The 19,803-nt window shown below is 46.8% G+C and overlaps 1 protein-coding gene across 2 annotated transcripts in view; it reads left to right on the top strand.

Moving 5' to 3' along the window:
• Positions 1-9,370, top strand: part of SMYD1 (SET and MYND domain containing 1) — a 36,729-nt gene extending 27,359 nt beyond the window's left edge. For both annotated transcript variants that reach the window (XM_008700102.2, XM_040623216.1), the window contains 4 exons: positions 4,130-4,222; positions 6,281-6,444; positions 7,482-7,650; positions 8,900-9,370. In XM_008700102.2, the coding sequence (XP_008698324.1) occupies positions 4,130-4,222; positions 6,281-6,444; positions 7,482-7,650; positions 8,900-9,055 (582 nt within the window). In that variant the 3' untranslated portion in view covers positions 9,056-9,370. The remainder of the gene's footprint in view (positions 1-4,129; positions 4,223-6,280; positions 6,445-7,481; positions 7,651-8,899) is intronic.
• The last annotated feature ends 10,433 nt before the right edge of the window (positions 9,371-19,803 follow it).

The following is a 19,803-nucleotide window of genomic DNA, read 5'->3' as shown; positions in this document are numbered from 1 at the left end:
CTGTGTATGCTACCATTTATAAAAAATAAAAGGGACACGTACACTGACAACACACACACGCACACACACACAGATCCATGCACATATGCCTATGTAAGCATAGTCAGGCTTGATACAGACAGAAGGAGGAGGAGAAGGCTATAAGCAACAGATCAATGATGCTTAGTGTGGACAAGTCGAGAGTCACCCTTCCCAGGCAGGATACAAAGTAGTTGGGACCTGTGGATTAATATGAGGTTTTTTTTTTTTAAAGATTTTATTTATTTGAGACAGAGAGAGAGCAAGAGCGAGAGTGAGAGACAGAAAGCATGTGTGGGGGGAGGGCCAGAGGAAGAGGGCGAAGCAGACTCCCCACTGAACAGGGCACGTGATGCTGGGCTCGATCCCAGGACTCTGGGATCATGACGTGAGCTGAAGGCAGAAGCTTAACCAACTGAGCCACCCAGGCACCCTTAACATGAGTTTTTTTGGTAGGAACAACCTTCTTTTCACAGACTCAGAGGTTCTGTATTCTAGGAAATGTATATGGGCATATATGTGCAGGGCACCGGGCACAGTACTGTAGGAGCTACAGGAAAGAATAAGCTCCTGTCCACCCTCACCCTGACGTTCTAGAACCTGTGGGATACTGTGCGTTTTATCTGAAAGCCAGCCAGTCTTCCCTCGTGATGTGGGGCCCTGAGTATTTGTTTCATAACTCTCACCACTACTTAATTTTTTATTAAGAGACCAGACTTTTTTCTCCCTTCCAAAGTTAAATGTATATGGTAACCTGGATAAAAATAAAAACCAAACATTAAAAGAATGAGAAAATAACACCAAAATGTAGAAAATTCCCCTCAGCAGTAGCTTTGGAGCCTCCTTATTTAGGTTGATTAGGTTTTTCTTTTTCTCTCTCCCTAGCCCTTACCCCTGGTTTTCACAATAAGAATGTACTAGTTTTTCAAGGTTGGGGAACCAGCATCCCTCTTTGGCTCCTTTCTTCCTCTTCTAGCTCCTCTCCCTCCAGTGGCTCCTCCCCTTCTGCTGACTCTTCCCCCTCTTCTGATTCTTACCCTTCCTCCTCTAGCCTTCCTCTGGCTTCTCCTCACTGGCATTTCCCGCTGCTCCAGCTCCTCACTCTTTTCCTCCTGGTTTTCTATTTACTTTGTGTTTCTAGGGAGGGGAGTCTCTCTCTGTAGGGTTCCTTTAATCCTATGTGCAGATCATGCTTTCCTCCTGCCTTTACTCTGAAAAGTGGAGCCAAGTGGAACAGCCCCATTTCCCTTCTCAGAATAGCTTTATCACATGTTGCACATGTAATTAACAACCTTCTAGCCAGGTTGTTTTGAGAATCTTGGCAGTTGCCTCCTTGAAAAAATTTGATTCACTTCCAGTGCTTGAAGTCACACTTTTCCTTACAATATCAAATTCAACAAGACTTTTTATTAACATCTGACCTCTTGGTATTCTCCAACTCTACCCTGCAAGCTATTGATTACTCCAGAAGATTCACTAAGAATTTTGAGTTTTAAAGATGATGGAACTTACAGTAGATTAGAGACCAGTGGTCATAAACTAGATTGATTTTATGAGCCACTGTTTGGGCAACAAGCTACAGAGGATACCAAAAATCTAGATTTGGCAGACGAGTGGTACACCGCTAGACTGCCAGTTACAGAGCTCTGTACAACTGGTGAGACATGGACCCCCTCTTATTTATGTGCTTGATTCAAATGAGTTTAGGAAAGGGACTATGCACTTAAATTACTTGTCTGGAACCAAGACAAGGTTGAGTTAACAGAAGGCTAAGTAATACTCTTTGGACTAGAAGATAGCCAGAAGCCAGAAGTCTCAGCCCATATCAAAGATCAAGACAAAGGTGAGGGGTGAGGTCTGTGAGCAGAAGTCACAGCAGTGGTGGAAGCATCAATGGTTGGAGTTGGGCCATGCAACAAGGTAGACAGGCAGAAGGATTCCAGGCAGGCCAGGTGCAGAAGGAAACGAGGACAGTCAAAAATGTGGGGGTAGACCAGAACTCCATAGAAGCCAAAGTAGGTGAGGTGAGGAGAAGCCCCTTCCTTTAGGAGATTCTGACCCAGAAGCAAGCGGCCCTGGCCAGGGGCCTCTCGTACGGCAAGCTAGACACTGTAGAACTGGCTCAGGACAGCTGGGAGACTAAGGGAAGATCCGATCTCCATCTATTAAGGGAGTTTGTAAGGGAACGAATGCCTATCCTTCTGTTACTTTTTGGTAGTTTAGTGAAGGTGACCTTACAAAACACTGTAAGCAGCAAATCTAAATGGAGCCACTGAACTCAATTCCTTATAGTGAAAAATGTGGAAAACTGGAGAACTGGTTAAATAAATTATTCTGGCTTTATACAGTGGAAAATGCTACAATTATTAAAAGTGGTGACATATTTTTATATTGGTATGGGAAAATATCCATACCCACTGAGTGAAAGAACAGGCTATAGACAGAAATCTGGTCCTCTTCCAGTTAGAAGAAATATTTGGTGCTCTTGGCATATACACACATGCATGTGCACGCCTACAGGAATGCAGTTCGGCCAGTACATACTGATAAGGCTGTGATTGACGTGCTTGCTGTTTATGGTCACAGTGTCTGTTCTGATTGGTCAGTGCCTTTCCTATGCCAGTTGTTAAATATTTTAAATATTATTCCTGTATATATGCATTGGAAAATGTTTCTTAAAATGCTGTGTTCATTTTTGGGTGGATTCTAGGGCTTTCTATTTTATTCCATGCTTTTTTCATATGTTTTAATTTTTTAGTTTCCATGTATCAGTTTTATGGTCAAATAAATAACAAAGTTATTTTCATTTTGGAAAAAAGTTTTATCAGATTTACCTAAGCAAAAAAAAAGTTAATTCCAGGAAAGAGTTTCTGGTATGGATGAGCACAGCAAGTAAACTTTTTCTTTGGACAGTAAGAAGTTTGCACTTTTTTTCTTCAAAATTATGATGCCCTCATGGGCTTTTTAATTAAGGTACCCTTTTCCCTGAAATATCAAAGCCTCATTCTTTAAAAATAAGATCACTAGAGGGGTGCCTGGGTGGTTCAGTCAGTTAAGCGTCTGCCTTGGCTCAGGTCAGGTCCTCGGATCGAGTCCTGTATCAGGCTCCCTGCTGAGCAGGGAGTCTGCTTCTCCCTCTCCCCTTTGCCCTGCTCATGCCCTTGCGTGCTCTCTCTGTCTCGCACACAAAAGTAAATAAATAAATAAATCTTAAAAAAAAAAAAAGATCACTAGAGGGGCACCTGGGTGGTGCAGTTGGTTAAGTGTCTGACTCTGGTTTTGGCTCAGGTCAGGATCTCAGGGTCATGAGATTGAGCCCTGCATTGGGCTCCATGCTCAGTGCAGAGTCTGCTTAAGACTCACTCTCCCTCACCCTCTGCCCCTCCCCCCTCAAATAAATAAGTCAGTCTTAAAAAAAAAAAGATCATTAGATCGCTCAGGCAAACACTGTAAGCCTAATGAATCCAGATTTCACAGAGACAGCTGACAGACTCTCTCATGATATCACATGGTCAAGACAAAGAAATAGGAACTGATGCTAAGATACTTTGGAAGGATTTGAATGCCCACAGTCACAAATCCCCTCTTTAATAAACTTCAATGGCAAACTGAGTAAGATTTTTTTGGTCAAGCCTTAAGTTTCTGTCCTCAGCCTGGGGCTGGTCAGTATTTAAATCGGTGAGTTGAGCGAAGACTAAAATGCAAGGGCGTACCTGTGGAATATGTGGTTGACGTGAAGTAAAGAGGAACAATGGAAAATATTTCAGGTGACAGAATAAAAATCCAAAATGCCAGAGAAAATACCACAGAGATCAAGGTCAGATTATGCTCTGGGGTCCAAAAACCCAGACATGAGCACAAGGTGGGGAATGACTGGCTGGCAGCAAGACTCTGGGGCTTGGCCAGTGGAAAATGTACCTGAGTCGGAAGCTTGGTGAGGGAGCTGCAAAAGCTGTAGAGATCTGGAGCTGTAGAGATCATGGGAGCGAAGCATTCAGAAGGAGGAAGGCATCAATCTTGCACGACACTGCATGTCAAAGATGGCGACTTCAGGGATGCAGTGGGGTGCTTTGTGAAGGGGTCTCCAACTCCTCGTCCCTCTCTTTCCCAGCCGTCTCAGGAGGTGGTAAAGGAGATGATACAATTCTCCAAGGATACACTGGAAAAAATTGACAAGGCTCGCTCTGAGGGTCTGTACCATGAGGTAAGAATTCATTTTTGTAGGGATGGGATGGGGAAGAGAACAGAAAGGTTCTCTGGTAAGAGGGGGGAAATGGGGTGGGGTGGAGATGGGGAGGCTACGAAGCAGGTTGTTTTTCTGGAGGATGTCCCTTGGTTTGCTCTGTGACTCTTCTTGCCTTTGTGCCTCTTAGAGGTATGTTCTCCGTGATTGTTCAGCCTCCTGAAACTGGGTGTGGGGAGAGCACAGGCAGCCTGACGAATGTCCCTGGGGGATCTGTGATACCTCAGGGTGGCATCAGAGGTGGAGGAATGGAGATGGCAGTGGGTCGCTGGCTTTTAGTAGTTGAATGCACATCCTGGCTACAGTTCTCAGTCTCTACTAACTGAGCTCTCAGCCCCGGCTCTGGAAACAGCGAGAGTTGTCACCTGGCTGTACACTAGGACCATTGAAAACTCCTGATGCTCAGACACAACCCAGGACAACTTGACCAAAATCTCTTGGGGTGCAACCCAGACGTCAGGATTTTTAAAACCCTCAAGAGATCGCATCAGGCACCCAAAGTTGAGACACCCCCCGCCCCCCGCCAAACACTGCCCCACGGAGCATTCACATCAGATTCACCTGGGCAGCTTGTTGGCAACGCGCAGTCCTGCGTCTCACCCCCTCAGTGATTCGGCCAGTCTGCAGCAGACCGTGAATCAGTAGTTTGTTTCCCAGCTCTTTAAACATCGCAGGCGTGTGGCTGGGTTTGGGAGCCACTAAGGAATGGCACCGCGAGAGGTTAATTTGTGTTCGTTTCTATCTGCTTTTCCTTTATCTTCATCCTCCTCATTTACTCGTTCATTGCACATTTTTGAGCCCTTAGTGGGGTGACCGACGCAAGACCTGCTCCTTGCCTCCCAGGAGTTCTGTCAGGCAGGGAGACGGTCGCATCGATAGGGTATTATTGTACAATACGGAAAACCCACGTCAGACACATGACGCAGGAGCTGGAGCAACCAGTAGGGCTCTGCTGGTTCCATTTCTCTGATTTCTCCTCTTCCGTGTGAACTGAACAGGGTCAGGTGTAGGGCTGGACACTGGCCCCATGGGTTTAAGAGGATTGTCTTCCGGATGGATGGATTGCCAGCCCACATTTTGTCACACCCCGACCCAGTTGCCTCATGGGACTGGGAGAGTCTCAAAGTCAAATTAGCTTCCACTCATTTGAAACAGAAGGAATTGTGTGGCATTTCTCCCATGACAGTGGCAAGGGAAGAAGAGGAGAACCATGAGAAACTAAAATCTAGAGACCATCTGACTTTGTAGGGGCAACCGAAGCTTGTGTGGACACGTAAATCAGTCAGGAAAGTCTGACTCCAGGCTGACTGGGGTCAGGCCCGTCTTATTCCTCACCGGAACCAATGCGACATCCTCCCAGTGGTTCTCCCAGCCTCCTGGGACCCACCTCTCTACCGGCTCATCTAGAACATTTCCATGGGGGAATGATTGTCCAACCGCACTGTGCATAAGGACCACCCAGGTACGGATGCCAGGCTCCCTCCCCCACATACTTGCTTGCACTTGGTCTGGGGTACGGCCCAGACGCCGCTGTTTTTAAAAAGGTCTCCAGGTAATTCTAGAGCGCAACTAGGGTGGAGAATCACAGGAATGGTGCTTAAGATAAAGCACAACTGCTTAGTTGGAATTCTTGCTCCATGTTTTACTACCTGTGTGACTTTGGCAAAGTACTTACCTTCTCTGTGCTTCAGTTTCCTTATCTGGCAAAATGGGAATGTTAGTAGTACCTATGTCACTGCATTGTGAGAATCAATCAATAAGTCTCTCCCTTTCGTAACTCTCTGCTACTTGCTGATCATGAGAACGCCTCACTTTGCCACGTCAGCCCATCTCCCACCGTTACCCTCTTCATCCCTACACTGTAGCCAAATAGGACCGTTTAACTATTCAGATCACAAACCGGTGCTTTTCCACCCCTGTCAGCAATGTCCTCAACCTTAAAAGAATGAGCGTCAGTGTCATGGTGATGGTCCCCTGTGTGAGTGAGGCGGTAATGGACAGAGCCTGTGTCTCCTCCAGGTTGTGAAATTGTGCCGGGAGTGCCTGCAGAAGCAGGAGCCAGTGTTTGCCGACACCAACCTCTACACGCTGCGGATGCTGAGCACCGTGTCCGAGGTCCTCTCCTACCTCCAGGCCTTTGAGGAGGCCTCATACTACGCCAGGAGGATGGTGGACGGCTATATGTAGGTAGCCGTGCTGGGTCTCAGAAAGTGTCCTGCAGTGTGTCTGTTCCAGGGCTGCCAAACAGACAGCACACACGCTGCGTCCTCTCCCTCCTGTAACCCACAGCAGGCATCGGTAGTGGATGCTGGTCCGCCTTATCTTTACGACTGAGCCTTTCTACTGCGGTGCTCTGAGTAGTAATGAACAAATCATCAGGGCTGGCACCTGCGATGAAACCTATCTGTCATCCCTGGTCTTTCCCAAACCCTCCATCTCATCTATCACTTGGGCAGCATCTTCTGCTTTTGGTTTTCTTCAGGCTAAGTCCCTCTGGATTTTAAGTGCTTCAGGAAGTTTGTCCCCCTAGCAGTCAGCACAGGCAACCTTTTATTTAAAAATAAATAAATAAATGAATCAATGAATGAATGAATAAAAGAGGTATTAGCCATCCTTGCTTACAGATTATAAAATGCAAAGCCCTTGCCTTCCCTCTGCCAATGTCTTCTTTTGCCTTCCATGTCCACGCTGGCATGTGACTTTGTATCTTTGGCCAAATGAGTAAGTTGGCACAAGCAGGTTCCCTTTTTTGAGCAAATATTACTCATAAACAAAAGCCAGGAAAATGATACAATATGCTAAAAGGAAGCTCTCTTAGGAGGGTGCCAAGGAGGTGAGAATACAGTTCTGTCCCAAGAAGGATATTCAAGTTCTTTTTATTTCCCTGAACTTCTACTTTCCAGGAAGAGGGCTGGGGTGTCCCCGAGAGCTCCCCGCTTCCTGTACTCTTGTGCAGAGTCCTGACTCTTTTGCCCAGGAGGACTTGGCTTCATGGCCCCGGGCAGAGTCTCAGCTCCCACAGCCTCACCATGTGGGGTGTTTGGTAGCTCCTCCCCTTCTCTGTGGCTCAGTCCTGCCCCATGGGCTGCGGATGCCTCACAGCACTTGTGGGAGAGCAGATGGACCACGTCAATGAGGGTACTTGGTAAGTGGTCAGATGCTGTGCAGATGTAAGGAAGGTTGGGATTATCTGTGACAATTACGTGCTGTGTCCGCACAGGAAGCTCTACCATCCCAACAATGCCCAACTGGGCATGGCCGTGATGCGGGCAGGGCTGACCAACTGGCATGCTGGTAACATTGAGGTGGGGCACGGGATGATCTGCAAAGCCTACGCCATCCTCCTGGTGACGCACGGACCCTCCCACCCGATCACCAAGGACTTAGAGGCAAGTAGCATCTCAGGGCTCACCTCTTCTGGTCTGAGCTCTCTCTACAGATGGGAACTGGGTTCTGGACTCTGCTTTTGGAAAGTCCATAGACTGCCCACTGGACCAGAAGGGGATTCAGAAATGCTTTAGTCCGCTCCCCTTGTTTTATAGCTGAGCACACTGACGCCCCGGGAAGGGGCCTAGCCTGTCCACAGTCACATAACGAGTGGATGGCAAAGGTGAGGTTTGAAGCCCGAGATGCTCCAGGCGTGAACAGAGAAGGCCTACCCAGCAGTGTGCGTGCAGCCGCGTACGTTGGAAGACGTGCTGCGTAGAGTGGAGCTGGGAACACAGGCCCAGGGAGCACGCTGCTGGGATTGAAGTCCAGCTGTGTGAGCGCAGACGTGGCATGTGTGGGCCTCAGTCTCCTCATCAGTAAAATGGAGTAAAGGGATAGGGTTGTGATAAGGGCTCCGTGAGTTAATGTGTGAAAAGCACTCAGAACAGTGCCTAGCAAATGGCATGCTCTTAATAATTGCTAGTTTCCTTTGTGCTTTGAAGGGCTGGTTTATTTGAGGGTGACAGGGTTCAAAGGACTGTCCTCAGGCAGTATGGTACAGGGAAAGGGACAGACTTTGGTGTCATAAAATGTCTGAGAAGACTAACTTTATGCCTAGTATATTAAGCTTGACAAAGGCAGAGCCTTTGTTCTCTTATTCACTGCTCTGTCCTCAGCCTAAGAAATATTTCTTGAATAGAAATACGGGAGCGTGGGGGCTTTTCTGTATGTCACATACTATAAACTTCCTGGTCCATTGTGAAGTATGAAGGAATCCCACCAACTTCATGTGTGAGGAAACTGAGCCCTGAAGGGATTGTCACTTGCCTAACGTCCCACAATGTTCGTTGGGACCTATGTGCAGGATCTAGGGTTCAAATCTAGGTCCCCATTTGTCAGTTACTGCAAACGAACATTCTCTGCTGAGAACAATCCCTCGAGCTACTCTCTCAGGGGTCTGACTCCCTCTCCCCAACAAACCGAGCCCACTCCCAGGACATTAGGCCCCTAGAGGATGAGTGTGTGTGTGTGTGTGTGTGTGTATGAGTGTGTGTGTCTGTGTGTCCTGTGAGTGGATACAGCTGAATCTCAGTGACTGGGAGCCATTTACTCTGTTGTCTGCCCTTTGCAAGAGGACCAGGGTAGGTCAGAAGCCAATATATTCCGGCGACCTGTCATCACTGCTTATGGTGTATCTGTGTCCCACAGGCCATGCGGGTGCAGACGGAGATGGAGCTGCGCATGTTCCGCCAGAACGAGTTCATGTACCACAAGATGCGCGAGGCTGCCCTGAGCAACCAGCCCATGCAGGTCATGGCCGAGCCCAGCAATGAGCCAGCCCCGGCTCTGTTCCATAAGAAGTAATGAGGACCTGTGGGGGGGCGGGGGCGCACCGTGGCTGGGGAAGCGGGGAGACATTCTGGAGGTAGTGGGTTTCTCAGAAGACCCTGGATGAGGAAGGGGGGATGATGTGCACTCTTGTTGCTGTGGGAATGTACTGTTCTGTGTTCCTCAGTTCATTTTGGTTCATTTAAACTCAGTTCAATTCAATTGAACTCTATCCCAGCCCAGCCTAGCCCAACTTGTCCTACGAATCTTTACTGGGTGGACGGCCTTAGGGGTAAAGAAGCTTCAAATGTAGCTGGGGAGGCAAAATGCAAACCATTAAAGCCCAGTATAATAAATGCAATGGTAAAGTATATGGGAGGTGCAGTGGAGGGCATGTGTCTGGTATGTGGGTGTGGGGGTGTGTGTGCATTGGGGAGGGTGTCATGGAGGAGATGACATTTGAGCTGAGTGTGGCAGGTGCCTGGAGTCTCAGGGGGCTGCTCAGCTATCTGTGCGTGTCTCTGGCACTGCTGGTCTTACTCCTGGTCTGAATACTCATGACGAGGATGGGTGATGTCCAGTTAGCGTGGAATTACAAAGAAGGGGCTGTGTTTGGGCCATTTAGGTTCTACTCAGAGAACCCAAACCTCTTAGTAAATATGAGAATGAGGTGAATATGCAGAAAGAGGTGGAGCTTTGCCCTAGCCATTTGAGGCCTCAGTTTAAGGTCGGGATTCTAAGTATTGTTCGGAAAGTATTTCTAAAACACCTAGAAATCTGCTTCCCCCACCCTCACTGCCAAGCCTTGATTCCCCGAGATGTGGGTGCCACTTAGCACAATATCTAAGATTTTCCTGGCTGTTGGCCAACCAGATTGAAGTCTTAGCAGGATGAAGCTGAGGGAGAAACTTGGAAACACACACACCTGATGGTCTTGGGTTTAGCAGAATTGGGTTTTGGGAGTTTTATTTGGTTACATGTGCCTGAATGGTCTTTACCAGCTCAGACATCATCATAGGCCTCCAGGAAATTTCTGTTCTTAGTAGGGAATAATTATGATTTCCCTTGCTTAATTTCTTTCACTGCCTATGCCCTGGGACCTCTGCTCTTCTCATCAGGAGGAATGTCTAATCCGGACTCCATAAGCCTAGGTTAATATCTCCTTGGGGACGTGTTCAACTTGCCACCATGTCCTGGGAGGTTTTCACCCAAGAGTGAGGTTCTTGGAATCAGCCAATCTAGTTGTCCTGTTATCTTCTGGAGTTCTAAAATTCTCACCAATATTTTAGGGGAATCCTGGAGTAAAGCTCTCCATTTGGGGGTGTCACCAAGTCTTCCATACCATCTGGGCCACCCTTGACTCCAGAGCTCTAGCTACCATCTTCAAGTGATCCCCCCAAACCCCATATTTATCATCTCTGCCTAAAGTGTTAGCTCCTCCATCCCCCCCTTCATCCTCAGAACCACCTGCTGCCTCCCTCTTAACCTCTCCAGTGGCTCTGCAAACATGTCAAAAACTGGCCCAAAGTTGGTCAGTGTGCTACCTCTTTGCAGATACTCATACCTGGCATTCAGCTCTTCAAGGATACCACCTTCTCTAGAAGCTGTCATAGGGAGACTGACAGTCTTCCATGCCTTCATACTAACAGGCCTAGAGATGGCACCAGCATTCTCCTAGAAACCCAGTGCACATTTAAATGATCACTCTCCTGCCCTCCTGTAAAACCTTCCTCCAAGCCTCTTCCTTTCTTTGTCACTGTCCTCTGCCATTCTGCTGGTTATTCTCCCATATTCATGGTCTTATTTTCCATCCCCTCTGCTTCAAATTTGGTGCCTTCAATGTCCACTTACAAAAGTCATCTAATCCTCTTGCTTCACAGATTCTTAATTTACTCAATGACAGATGTCTTTCCAGTTTCTCCATTAATACTCTCTCCTGGTTATAATTTCTCCATTTTTGATGTCTAACTTTCTGGTCATTGCTTCCTACGTTTTCACCTCTCTGTCTTTTTTTCTCCACCCCAGATTACTAGATGATATCATGTATACTGTAGTGTTTCACCCTCCTCCTGTGTTTACTTCCTTCCAGATAAGCCAGTTCATCAGCCCTCCTTCCTTTCTGTCCATTCTCTCTTCCTGCCCTGCAGAGTCCCAACCCTAGATTCATTCAGCTGCTTTGTTTTCCCTCTGTTGCTCCTGGAGATGCCAGGGAGAACAGTACCTCTCTGAACACAGGCACTTCTACAGATTCCTTGCCAACCTCAGCTGGCCTTTGGGTGCAGCCCGGAAGTGTTTCATGTGCCCCTCGTTGGCTCTCTCTCCCTTTTGCCCAGTAGCTATTTTAGCCTTCACTCCTGTCCTCTAGTGTTCTGCTTTCAGCAGAAGCTCATCTCCTGCTTCATAGAGAAACAGAGGTCAGAAGATGGGACGCCCTCAATCCTCTTCCCACATTCATGCACATCTTGTCTGTGCTTGACCCTCTTTCCCTCCTTCTCACATCAGTGGAAAGGGAGCCCCTCTCTTCCCACAAAGCTAACTCTCCACCTGTGCTCTGGACCCCTTTCCCTCTGATATCCTCGGGCCTTGCTTCACCTGTAATGCCCTCTCCACCCTGGATCCTTGACATTCCTCCATCCACTGCCTTCCTCCTCCATCCACTGCCTTCTTCATCAACAAACATGCTGAGGATTCTTTGATCATAATCTTCAGAGCTGAGTATTTTTTTTTAAAGGACTTGCCTCTCATAGTTATTATCTGCCTTTCTTCACTTTCCATTTCTTCCTGAACCCACTGCAGGCTGGCTTCCTGAGCTCCGCTAACATGGCTCATACAAGGTCAACTCTGGCGGGTGGCTTTTAGTCCATATGTTATTTGGCTTCTCTGCATCAGTTGACACTCCCAGCCCTTGATTTCTGGATATCACTTCCTTGTGATGATCCTCTGATGTGATTTCTCCATCTTCTTCCCTAACCCCGTTTCTCTACCTGTCCCTGATATGTCGGTGTTTCCTGGGGTTGGGTTTGTTCCTTCTGGTCATTCTTGGCTCATTCTCATCTCACTCTGCACACACTCCCTGCATGAGCCCAGCCAGGCTCTTGGTTTAATCACCACCTTGAGGCTGATATTCTTAACTCTATATTCCCAGCCTTGCTCTTGAGCTCCAGCCCCACATGCTCTCTCGAATGTTCTCCAGGCACACCACACTCAATACATCCAAAATGAAACTCTTTCTTTCCCTTGTCCCCTCCCCCACATCTGTCCCTCAGCAGACTGCCCAAGAACACCTGACTTCTGCTCTAGTCACTCACCTCCATTGCATCCTAGACACCAGTCAAACCCACTCACTCACGGGTCCCTGAGTGACTCATGTTCTCCTAGGGACTCTCTTTGAATTTTTTTTTTTTTTAAGATTTTATTTATTTATGTGACAGCCAGCGAGAGAGGGAACACAACAGGGGAGTGGGAGAGGAAGAAGCAGGCTCTCAGCGGAGGAGCCTGATGTGGGACTCGATCCCGGAACGCCAGGATCACACCCTGAGCCGAAGGCAGACGCTTAACGACTGTGCTACCCAGGCGCCCCCTCTCTTTGAATTCTGAAATGTTCTATCTAAAGTATCTGAAACCTGTCAACTCCTATTCATCTTTCAATATCCAGTTGGGAAATCATCCTTTCTCTGAAGTTTCCCGAATGCCTTAGGTTCTCCTGGCTGCCTGTCTGAGTCTCTCATATCACCTTCAGACCCCACACCAGAACAATCTCCTCATGGCATTATAATTGCCTTTTTACATGTCTGCCTCCTCCATCAGATTGTGAGCAGGAGTCGTGTCCCTTTATTTATCTTTTTAGCCCCAGAACCTAGCCTAGGTCTTGGAACACAGTAGGTGCTCAGTTAATGTGTGTTGAATGAATGGATAAGTGAATGAATTTGCTTATTTCAGAGCAGAAGAGACATAAAACTGCATATTTTGAGTTTTTATGATACAGCAGTCAACAAAGGCCTTTAAATCATCTGTATTTCCAAGCAAGTATGTGTGGCTTCTTTCTTTCTGACAGTCTGTTTAGAGTAGCGCTAACAGAACTTTCTGTGATGATGAAAATATATTGTGTCTCTGTTGTTGAATATAGTATCCACTAGCAACATGGAACTATTCAAGCTCTTGAAATGTGTCTAGTATGAGTGAGGAACTGAATTTTAAATTGATTTAATTTCAGTTTAAATAACCAATGTGGCTCCTGGCTGCTGTATTAGACAATGCAGTTTTAGAGAATAGTATACTCTTTAAGATTGGGGACACTGAGACCAGTGAAGTTCCTATCTCAGCTCTCCTAAGGTCAGCTATATAACCTGGGACTGGTGAATTCACCCAGGCCCGTTTCTTCATTTCTACCTACCACACAGATGTGCTGTGAGAATTAAGCTTTTAAAATGTGAAAACCCAGGGGCGCCTGGGTGGCTCAGTCGTTAAGCATCTGCCTTCGGCTTAGGGCGTGATCCTGGAGTACTGGGATCGAGCCCCACATTGGACTCCTCCACTGGGAGCCTGCTTCTTCCTCTCCCACTCCCCCCACTTGTGTTCCCTCTCTCGCTGGCTGTCTCTCTCTCTGTCAAATAAATAAATAAAATCTTAAAAAAAAAAAATATGAAAGCCCAGGCGCCTGGGTGGCTCAGTTGGTTGGACAACTGCCTTCAGCTCAGGTTGTGATCCCAGGGTCCTGGGCTCCCTGCTCTGCAGGGGGAGCCTGCTTCTCCATCTCCCTCTGCCAGCCCCTCCCTCTCTCTGTCAAATAAATAAAATCTTAAAAGTAAATAAATAAAATGTGAAAGCCCATTGAACGGCGTCTGGCCCATCCTAAGCGCTCCATGGGCACTCCAGCCTTGGTTCTGTCAAGGATCCCTTCCCCTACAGAGAAAGTGAAGGTGAAGGGTAGACAGGAGCAGCAGGGGGTGGCCAGCTCTTGCGAGCTGACTGTGCACTTCTCTTCCAAACTCTGCAGTCGGCAACATCACATTAATAGCTTGACATTGGCCAGGGTGAGAATATTTATACCAGGGCAATCGGCTCAACTTGAGAAGAACACCTTAATTTGTGGTGTTGGCAATTTATAAAAATGGGGTTTGCTACATGAAAGTAACAGAATGAATAGTTAAAAACAGCATTAAAGAAATCTTTACTTGGACTGGAGTGAAATCTGCATTCTGCAGCCTGTACCCCTCTGGGCCATGCCTAACAAATCTAAGACCTCTGGTTACTCTCCTTCCGATTAAGCCACTCACTCATGGCACCACCAATGAGTGTATTGACAGACCATGTATTTAGGGCCAGATATAGCCACGGCTTGGGCCACTCGTTCAGGGTTTGCTTCTTTAAAGGATGCAGGAGGGGGGGCGCCTGGGTGGCACAGCGGTTAAGCGTCTGCCTTCGGCTCAGGGCGTGATCCCGGCGTTGTGGGATCGAGCCCCACATCGGGCTCTTCTGCTGTGAGCCTGCTTCTTCTTCTCCCACTCCCCCTGCTTGTGTTCCCTCTCTCGCTGGCTGTCTCTCTCTCTGTCGAATAAATAAATAAAATCTTAAAAAAAAAAAAAATAAATAAAGGATGCAGGAGGGAATCAGTAGGTTGGGGCACACAGCAGAGAGAATGGCCATTACGACAGTCAGAGGTGCAAGCTCTTGGTCCGAGGTGTGCACAGTTGCACGGGATAAACAGTACTTCTGGAAACTCCCTTGCCTACTCCTGGCCCTGCATTACATACACATCACCCAATCTCAGGTTGACCAGGAGCACCTCATCAGTCTCAGAGAAGCACAGCACACCGCATGTGTTCGGTAACTCTGGCCAGCACATGTGTTCGGTAACTCTGGTGTGAACTCGTCCCCCACCCCTCTCTGCCAGCTCTCAGAAGGCTGATCTCTGCTTTCTTGTTCAGCCAATGGAAGGCCCCAGTTGGGAAGGCAGAAGGATCGAGAGGTGGAGTGTTATTCCCCATAGCAACCCCTCTTTCCTTTCCTGATCCCTCTCTGCCTGTCCAGGATTCAGCTCCTGTTGCGTGGCTCTCTGATGGCTCCAGGGCTCAGTGAGCTCAAGACAGAGACTGTGTATCCTTTCTCTGCCTCATCTTTTGCCAAGTCTCCATTTATACCATGCCTCCTGGCCAGGCAAATATCCTTGAATGCTTTGAGAGTCAGCTGAAATGTTTGGAGCTTGTACCCCCCAGGATCACAGCATGGATCTTGCTGTCGCCATTATGGATTATGGGTTGATCTCCACTCCCCTAGATAGCAAGTCTCCTGGGGATCATAGAGCTTAGTACTATGCTCCGATTTGACTGAAAGAGGCCAGGTTGTGTGGAGAAGATACATTTAATTTTATATCTCCATGTTTACCCCATGTTTACTCCATGAAATCCCAGAATATCATGGGGTGGTCAATGTGCCTCGAGTATATATAGGAAAAGTACTTTGAAGATCGAATATAGATTAAGTTCAACACCCTACCCCCCAAATCGCTTTCTTTACCCTAATGGGAATCAGTTTTGAAAAAAGAAGATAATTGGAAAAGTCTACGTTTGCATGAATATAGATGCCCAAACTGGCTCTTTACAAGTCAATCAGCACTCATGGGTTGTACAGAGTGTGCTCCGTTGTTGGAATGCCCACAGGACAAGTGGAGAGGAGGGGACAGGGTCAGGAGGGGAGAGGGGTCAAGTCGAAAATAGCTGATACCATCAACAGCTGTTTATTCAATTTATTTAAAGTTGACTTCAGACCCAGAGTTTCCTGGGCAACTGTACAAAATCCAAATTCAGCATAAAATTAAATTTCTTTTTGGGCATAAACACATAACCCCTTCAAAAGCAAGACTTGTTCCCGGGGAAAATCTCAGTTAGGAGGCGGCTTTGGGAATTTTGTCAGATCCCGAGAGGCTTGGTTGAAGAGACCTTGTTTCTACTACATTCCTCCTCCTGTGCAGCTCATCAGCTGCATGGTCCTAGAAAACCTCTTTCCTCTCTGTGCCTCTTCATCTGCACACGGATGCTTCCCTGGGCACAACAGAGCTGCTGCTAATGGTCTGGGGGTCAGACCCCACTGCAGTTCTCTCAGGAATCCAAGGGGCAGTAATGACATGCCTTGTTTGGATGGCACATGCATCATTTTTTTTAAAGATTTTATTCATTTATTTATTTGACAGAGAGGGAGAGAGAGCACAAGCAGGGGGAGTGTCAGACATAGGGAGAGGGAGAAGCAGATTCCCCACTGAGTAGGGAGCCTGACCCGGGACTTGATCTCAGGACCCTGGGATCATGACCTGAGCCTAAGGCAGACACTTAACTGACTGAGCCACCCTGGCACCCCCATGTGCATCAATTCATCTGTCCCTTACCAAAGCCACAAGAAGAGGTATTGTGTTGCCCAGTTTCCAGATGAGAAAACTATGGTCCAAAATCAGGGATAGCTAATTAGAACCATGTCTTCAAGCCCAGTGTTTTTGTTTTTGTTTTGTTTTGTTTTGTTTTGTTTTGTTTTGTTTTAGAGGGAGAGAGAGAGCACACACATGCGGGAGCGGTGGGTGGGGAGAGGCAAAGGAAGAGGGAGAGAGAGAATCTGAAGCAGACTCTACGCTGAGCATGGAGCCTGGACAGGGGAGGGAGGTTGGGGCTTGATCTCTCCACCCTGACATCACAACCTGAGCCAAAACCAAGAGTCAGACGCTCAACCAACAGAGCGACTCAGGCCCCTCAAGCCCAATATTTTCACTCTAAATCATCTACTTCTAAAGAAATTCATGGCTCATTTAAAAAAATAGTTCCACACAAGTAGTTCCTTGCAGAAAATTCAATATAAATAATGCAAAAAGTTCTCTTGACCTCCCGCACCAGATGGGGATGGCTACCATCCGGCATCCCAACAATCCATGGTCATAAACATGCATGTGTATCTATATAAATAATTTTGTTTCCTATTTTAATGAAATTCACATATTTTATAGGCGATACTGTTCAGAAACTTGCTTTCTTAAAAAAAGCTTTGTCTGAGAGAGAGTTTTATGACAGTACTTACAGAGCTACGTCATTCATTTACTCTACCACAGGTTATTTTGAAGTATGGCTATACCACAGATTAGCTAACCTTTTCTTACTCATCGGCATTTGCTTCCAGTTTTTGGTTATTGTAACCTTTATATGCTTTTTTTTTTTTCATATGTGTTTAAACACTTCTCTAGGGAGACATACAGCAACGGCATTGCTAGGCATTAGGGAATTCACATTGAAAATATTAGTGGGTATTGTTCAATGGCGCTCCACACAGACTGTAACAATTTACATCTGTACCAGCGATGGGAGAGCCATTCCTCACAGCCTTGCAAACACTCCATGTTATCAATACTTTTACTTTTTACTAGTTTGATTTGTAAAATGATATCTCTCTGATCTTACCTCCCTCTTCCCTGATTACTTTGAGACTCAGCCTATGTCACACTGTAAGTTGCCCATTAATGTGCTCATCCCACGTTCCCATTGACTTGCTGGGCTTCTTACTGGTTTTTATATTCTATTAACCTCTATTATGTAAGTCACAAATATTTTCTTCCACTTTGTTGCTTTTTTTAAAAAAAGATTTTATGTATTTATCTGAGACAGAGAGAGAGAGCGTAAGCAGCGGGAGCAGCAGAGGGAGAGGGAGAAGCAGGCTCCCCGGGGAGCCCAACTCGGAGCTCGATCCCAGGACCCTGGGACCATGACCTGAGCTGAAGGCAGATGCTTAACTGACTGAGCCATCCAGCCACCCCTGTTGCTTTTTTTTTTTTTTTTTTGAAGCTCTGTTTATAGTGTGTCTTTTCATGCAAAACTTTATATTTTTGAGGTAGTAATATGAATTAGTCTTTTCCTTCATGGTTTTTGCACCTTGTTTAAGGAGGTCTTCTGTAGGGGTGTCTGGGTGGCTCAGTCTTTGAGCGTCTGCCTTGGGCTCAGATCGTGATCCTGGGGTCTTGGGATCAAGCCCCACATTGGGGCTCCCTGCTCGGTGGGAAGCCTGCTTCTCCCTCTCCCACTCCCCCTGTTTGTGTTCTCTCTCTTGCTGTCTCTTTCTCTGTCAAGTAAATATATAACATTTTGGAAAAAAAAAGTCTTCTATACATCAATATATACTTGTTTATCTACAATATCTATTTTTAATATTTCACATTTATTCATTTAGCTCTTTAGTTCATCTGGAATTTATTTTTGTGAATGGTATATAGTAGTGTGCTATAGGATTTTCCCCCCTGTATCTCCCAACTCTGAGTTCTTACTGAAGCTCTGAAATTCTTTTCTTAAGGGTGCCTTAGTTCCCCAAGTTATGGCCTCCCTTTTCCCCAAGACCCCACTCCACACAGGAGAAGGAGGGAGAACATAAGGCAAATACTGTGTACAGTGTAAGGCAGGAAGAATTTCATCCAATAGACGTGCTGGTAAAATGCCAGAGGGAAAGAGTCCTTTCAGCGGTCCAATTTAGGAAGCCTTCTTGAAGGAGGTGGCAGTTAAGTTGCTGGGGGGATGAGAGGTTGTTAAGTTTTATTGGAATGCATATTATAGGAAAGGGTTGCAACTAGATAGGGTGGGGCAGGCCATATCAAGCAAGGGACAGCAGCCTATAGAGCCTGGGTCAGATCCAGCTGCCACCTGTTTCTATATGGTGTGTGAGCTAAGAATGGTATTCTATGTTTAAATGGCTGAAAAAAAAAAAAAAACAACAAAAGAAGAATACTATTTTATGACATAGGAAAATGTTATGACATTCAAATGTCAGTGTCCATAAATAAAGTTTTGTTGGAACACAGCCATGTGCATTTTTTGGTGTATTGCCTATGGCTGCTTCATGCTCTAAGAGCAGAACTGGGGATTTGTGACAGAGTCTGGGTGGCCCACAACGCTGAAAATATTTACTCTCTGGCTTTTTACAGAAGTTTCCCAACCCCTGGGGCGCCTGGGTGGCGCAGTTGTTAAGCGTCTGCCTTCGGCTCAGGGCGTGATCCCGGCGTTCTGGGATCAAGCCCCACGTCAGGCTTCTCCGCTAGGAGCCTGCTTCTTCCTCTCCCACTCCCCCTGCTTGTGTTCCCTCTCTCGCTGGCTGTCTCTCTCTCTGTCAAATAAATAAATAAAATCTTAAAAAAAAAAAAAAAAAAGTTTCCCAACCCCCGATACAGAGACGTGAAGATTTGAGAGTTTGACTCTTGTGTGCTAGGCAATGACGTAGGAAGCGTTATGATCAGTGCTGTTTTTAAGGAAGATGACTTTTAGTGGAGACTGGTAGGTGAGAGAGAGGAGCAGGGAGATAAGGCCTGTGAGACCATCCAAGGAACGAGTATGAGTAATGGGGTTTCAGCTCCAGAAGTGGGAAGAGCAGTGGCGGGAAAAGTGACAGGTTCGTTCAGATTAAGGTGTCTTTGTTGAGAACTTTCTGTGGGCTGGCATAGTTCTGGGAGCTGAAAGACATGGTGAAGGTAGAAATGTCCGAGCTTGGCAGCTCTTTGGATATGGGGAACAAGCACCCTGTCCGCTTGCTAGGGCTGCCATAACAGAGTACCCCAGACTGGGCAGCTTGAACAACAGAAATGTATTATCTCACAGTTCTGGAGACCAGAAGTCTGAGATCAAGGTGAGGCCAAGGCCATGCTCCCTCTGAAGAGGTAGAGAAGGATCTGTTCCAGGTCTCTCTCCTAGCTTCTGGGACATTCTTGCCTTGTGGCAGCAGAACTCCAAACTTCACATGGCGTCCTCCCTGTGTGGGTGTCTCTATCTGCA

Source organism: Ursus maritimus, unplaced genomic scaffold (genome assembly GCF_017311325.1).
Source record: "Ursus maritimus isolate PB19 unplaced genomic scaffold, ASM1731132v1 scaffold_6, whole genome shotgun sequence".
Classification (NCBI taxonomy): Eukaryota; Metazoa; Chordata; class Mammalia; order Carnivora; family Ursidae; genus Ursus; species Ursus maritimus.
The sequence above is the reverse complement of the archived record's forward strand: the minus strand, read 5'-3'. Positions and strand labels throughout refer to the sequence as shown.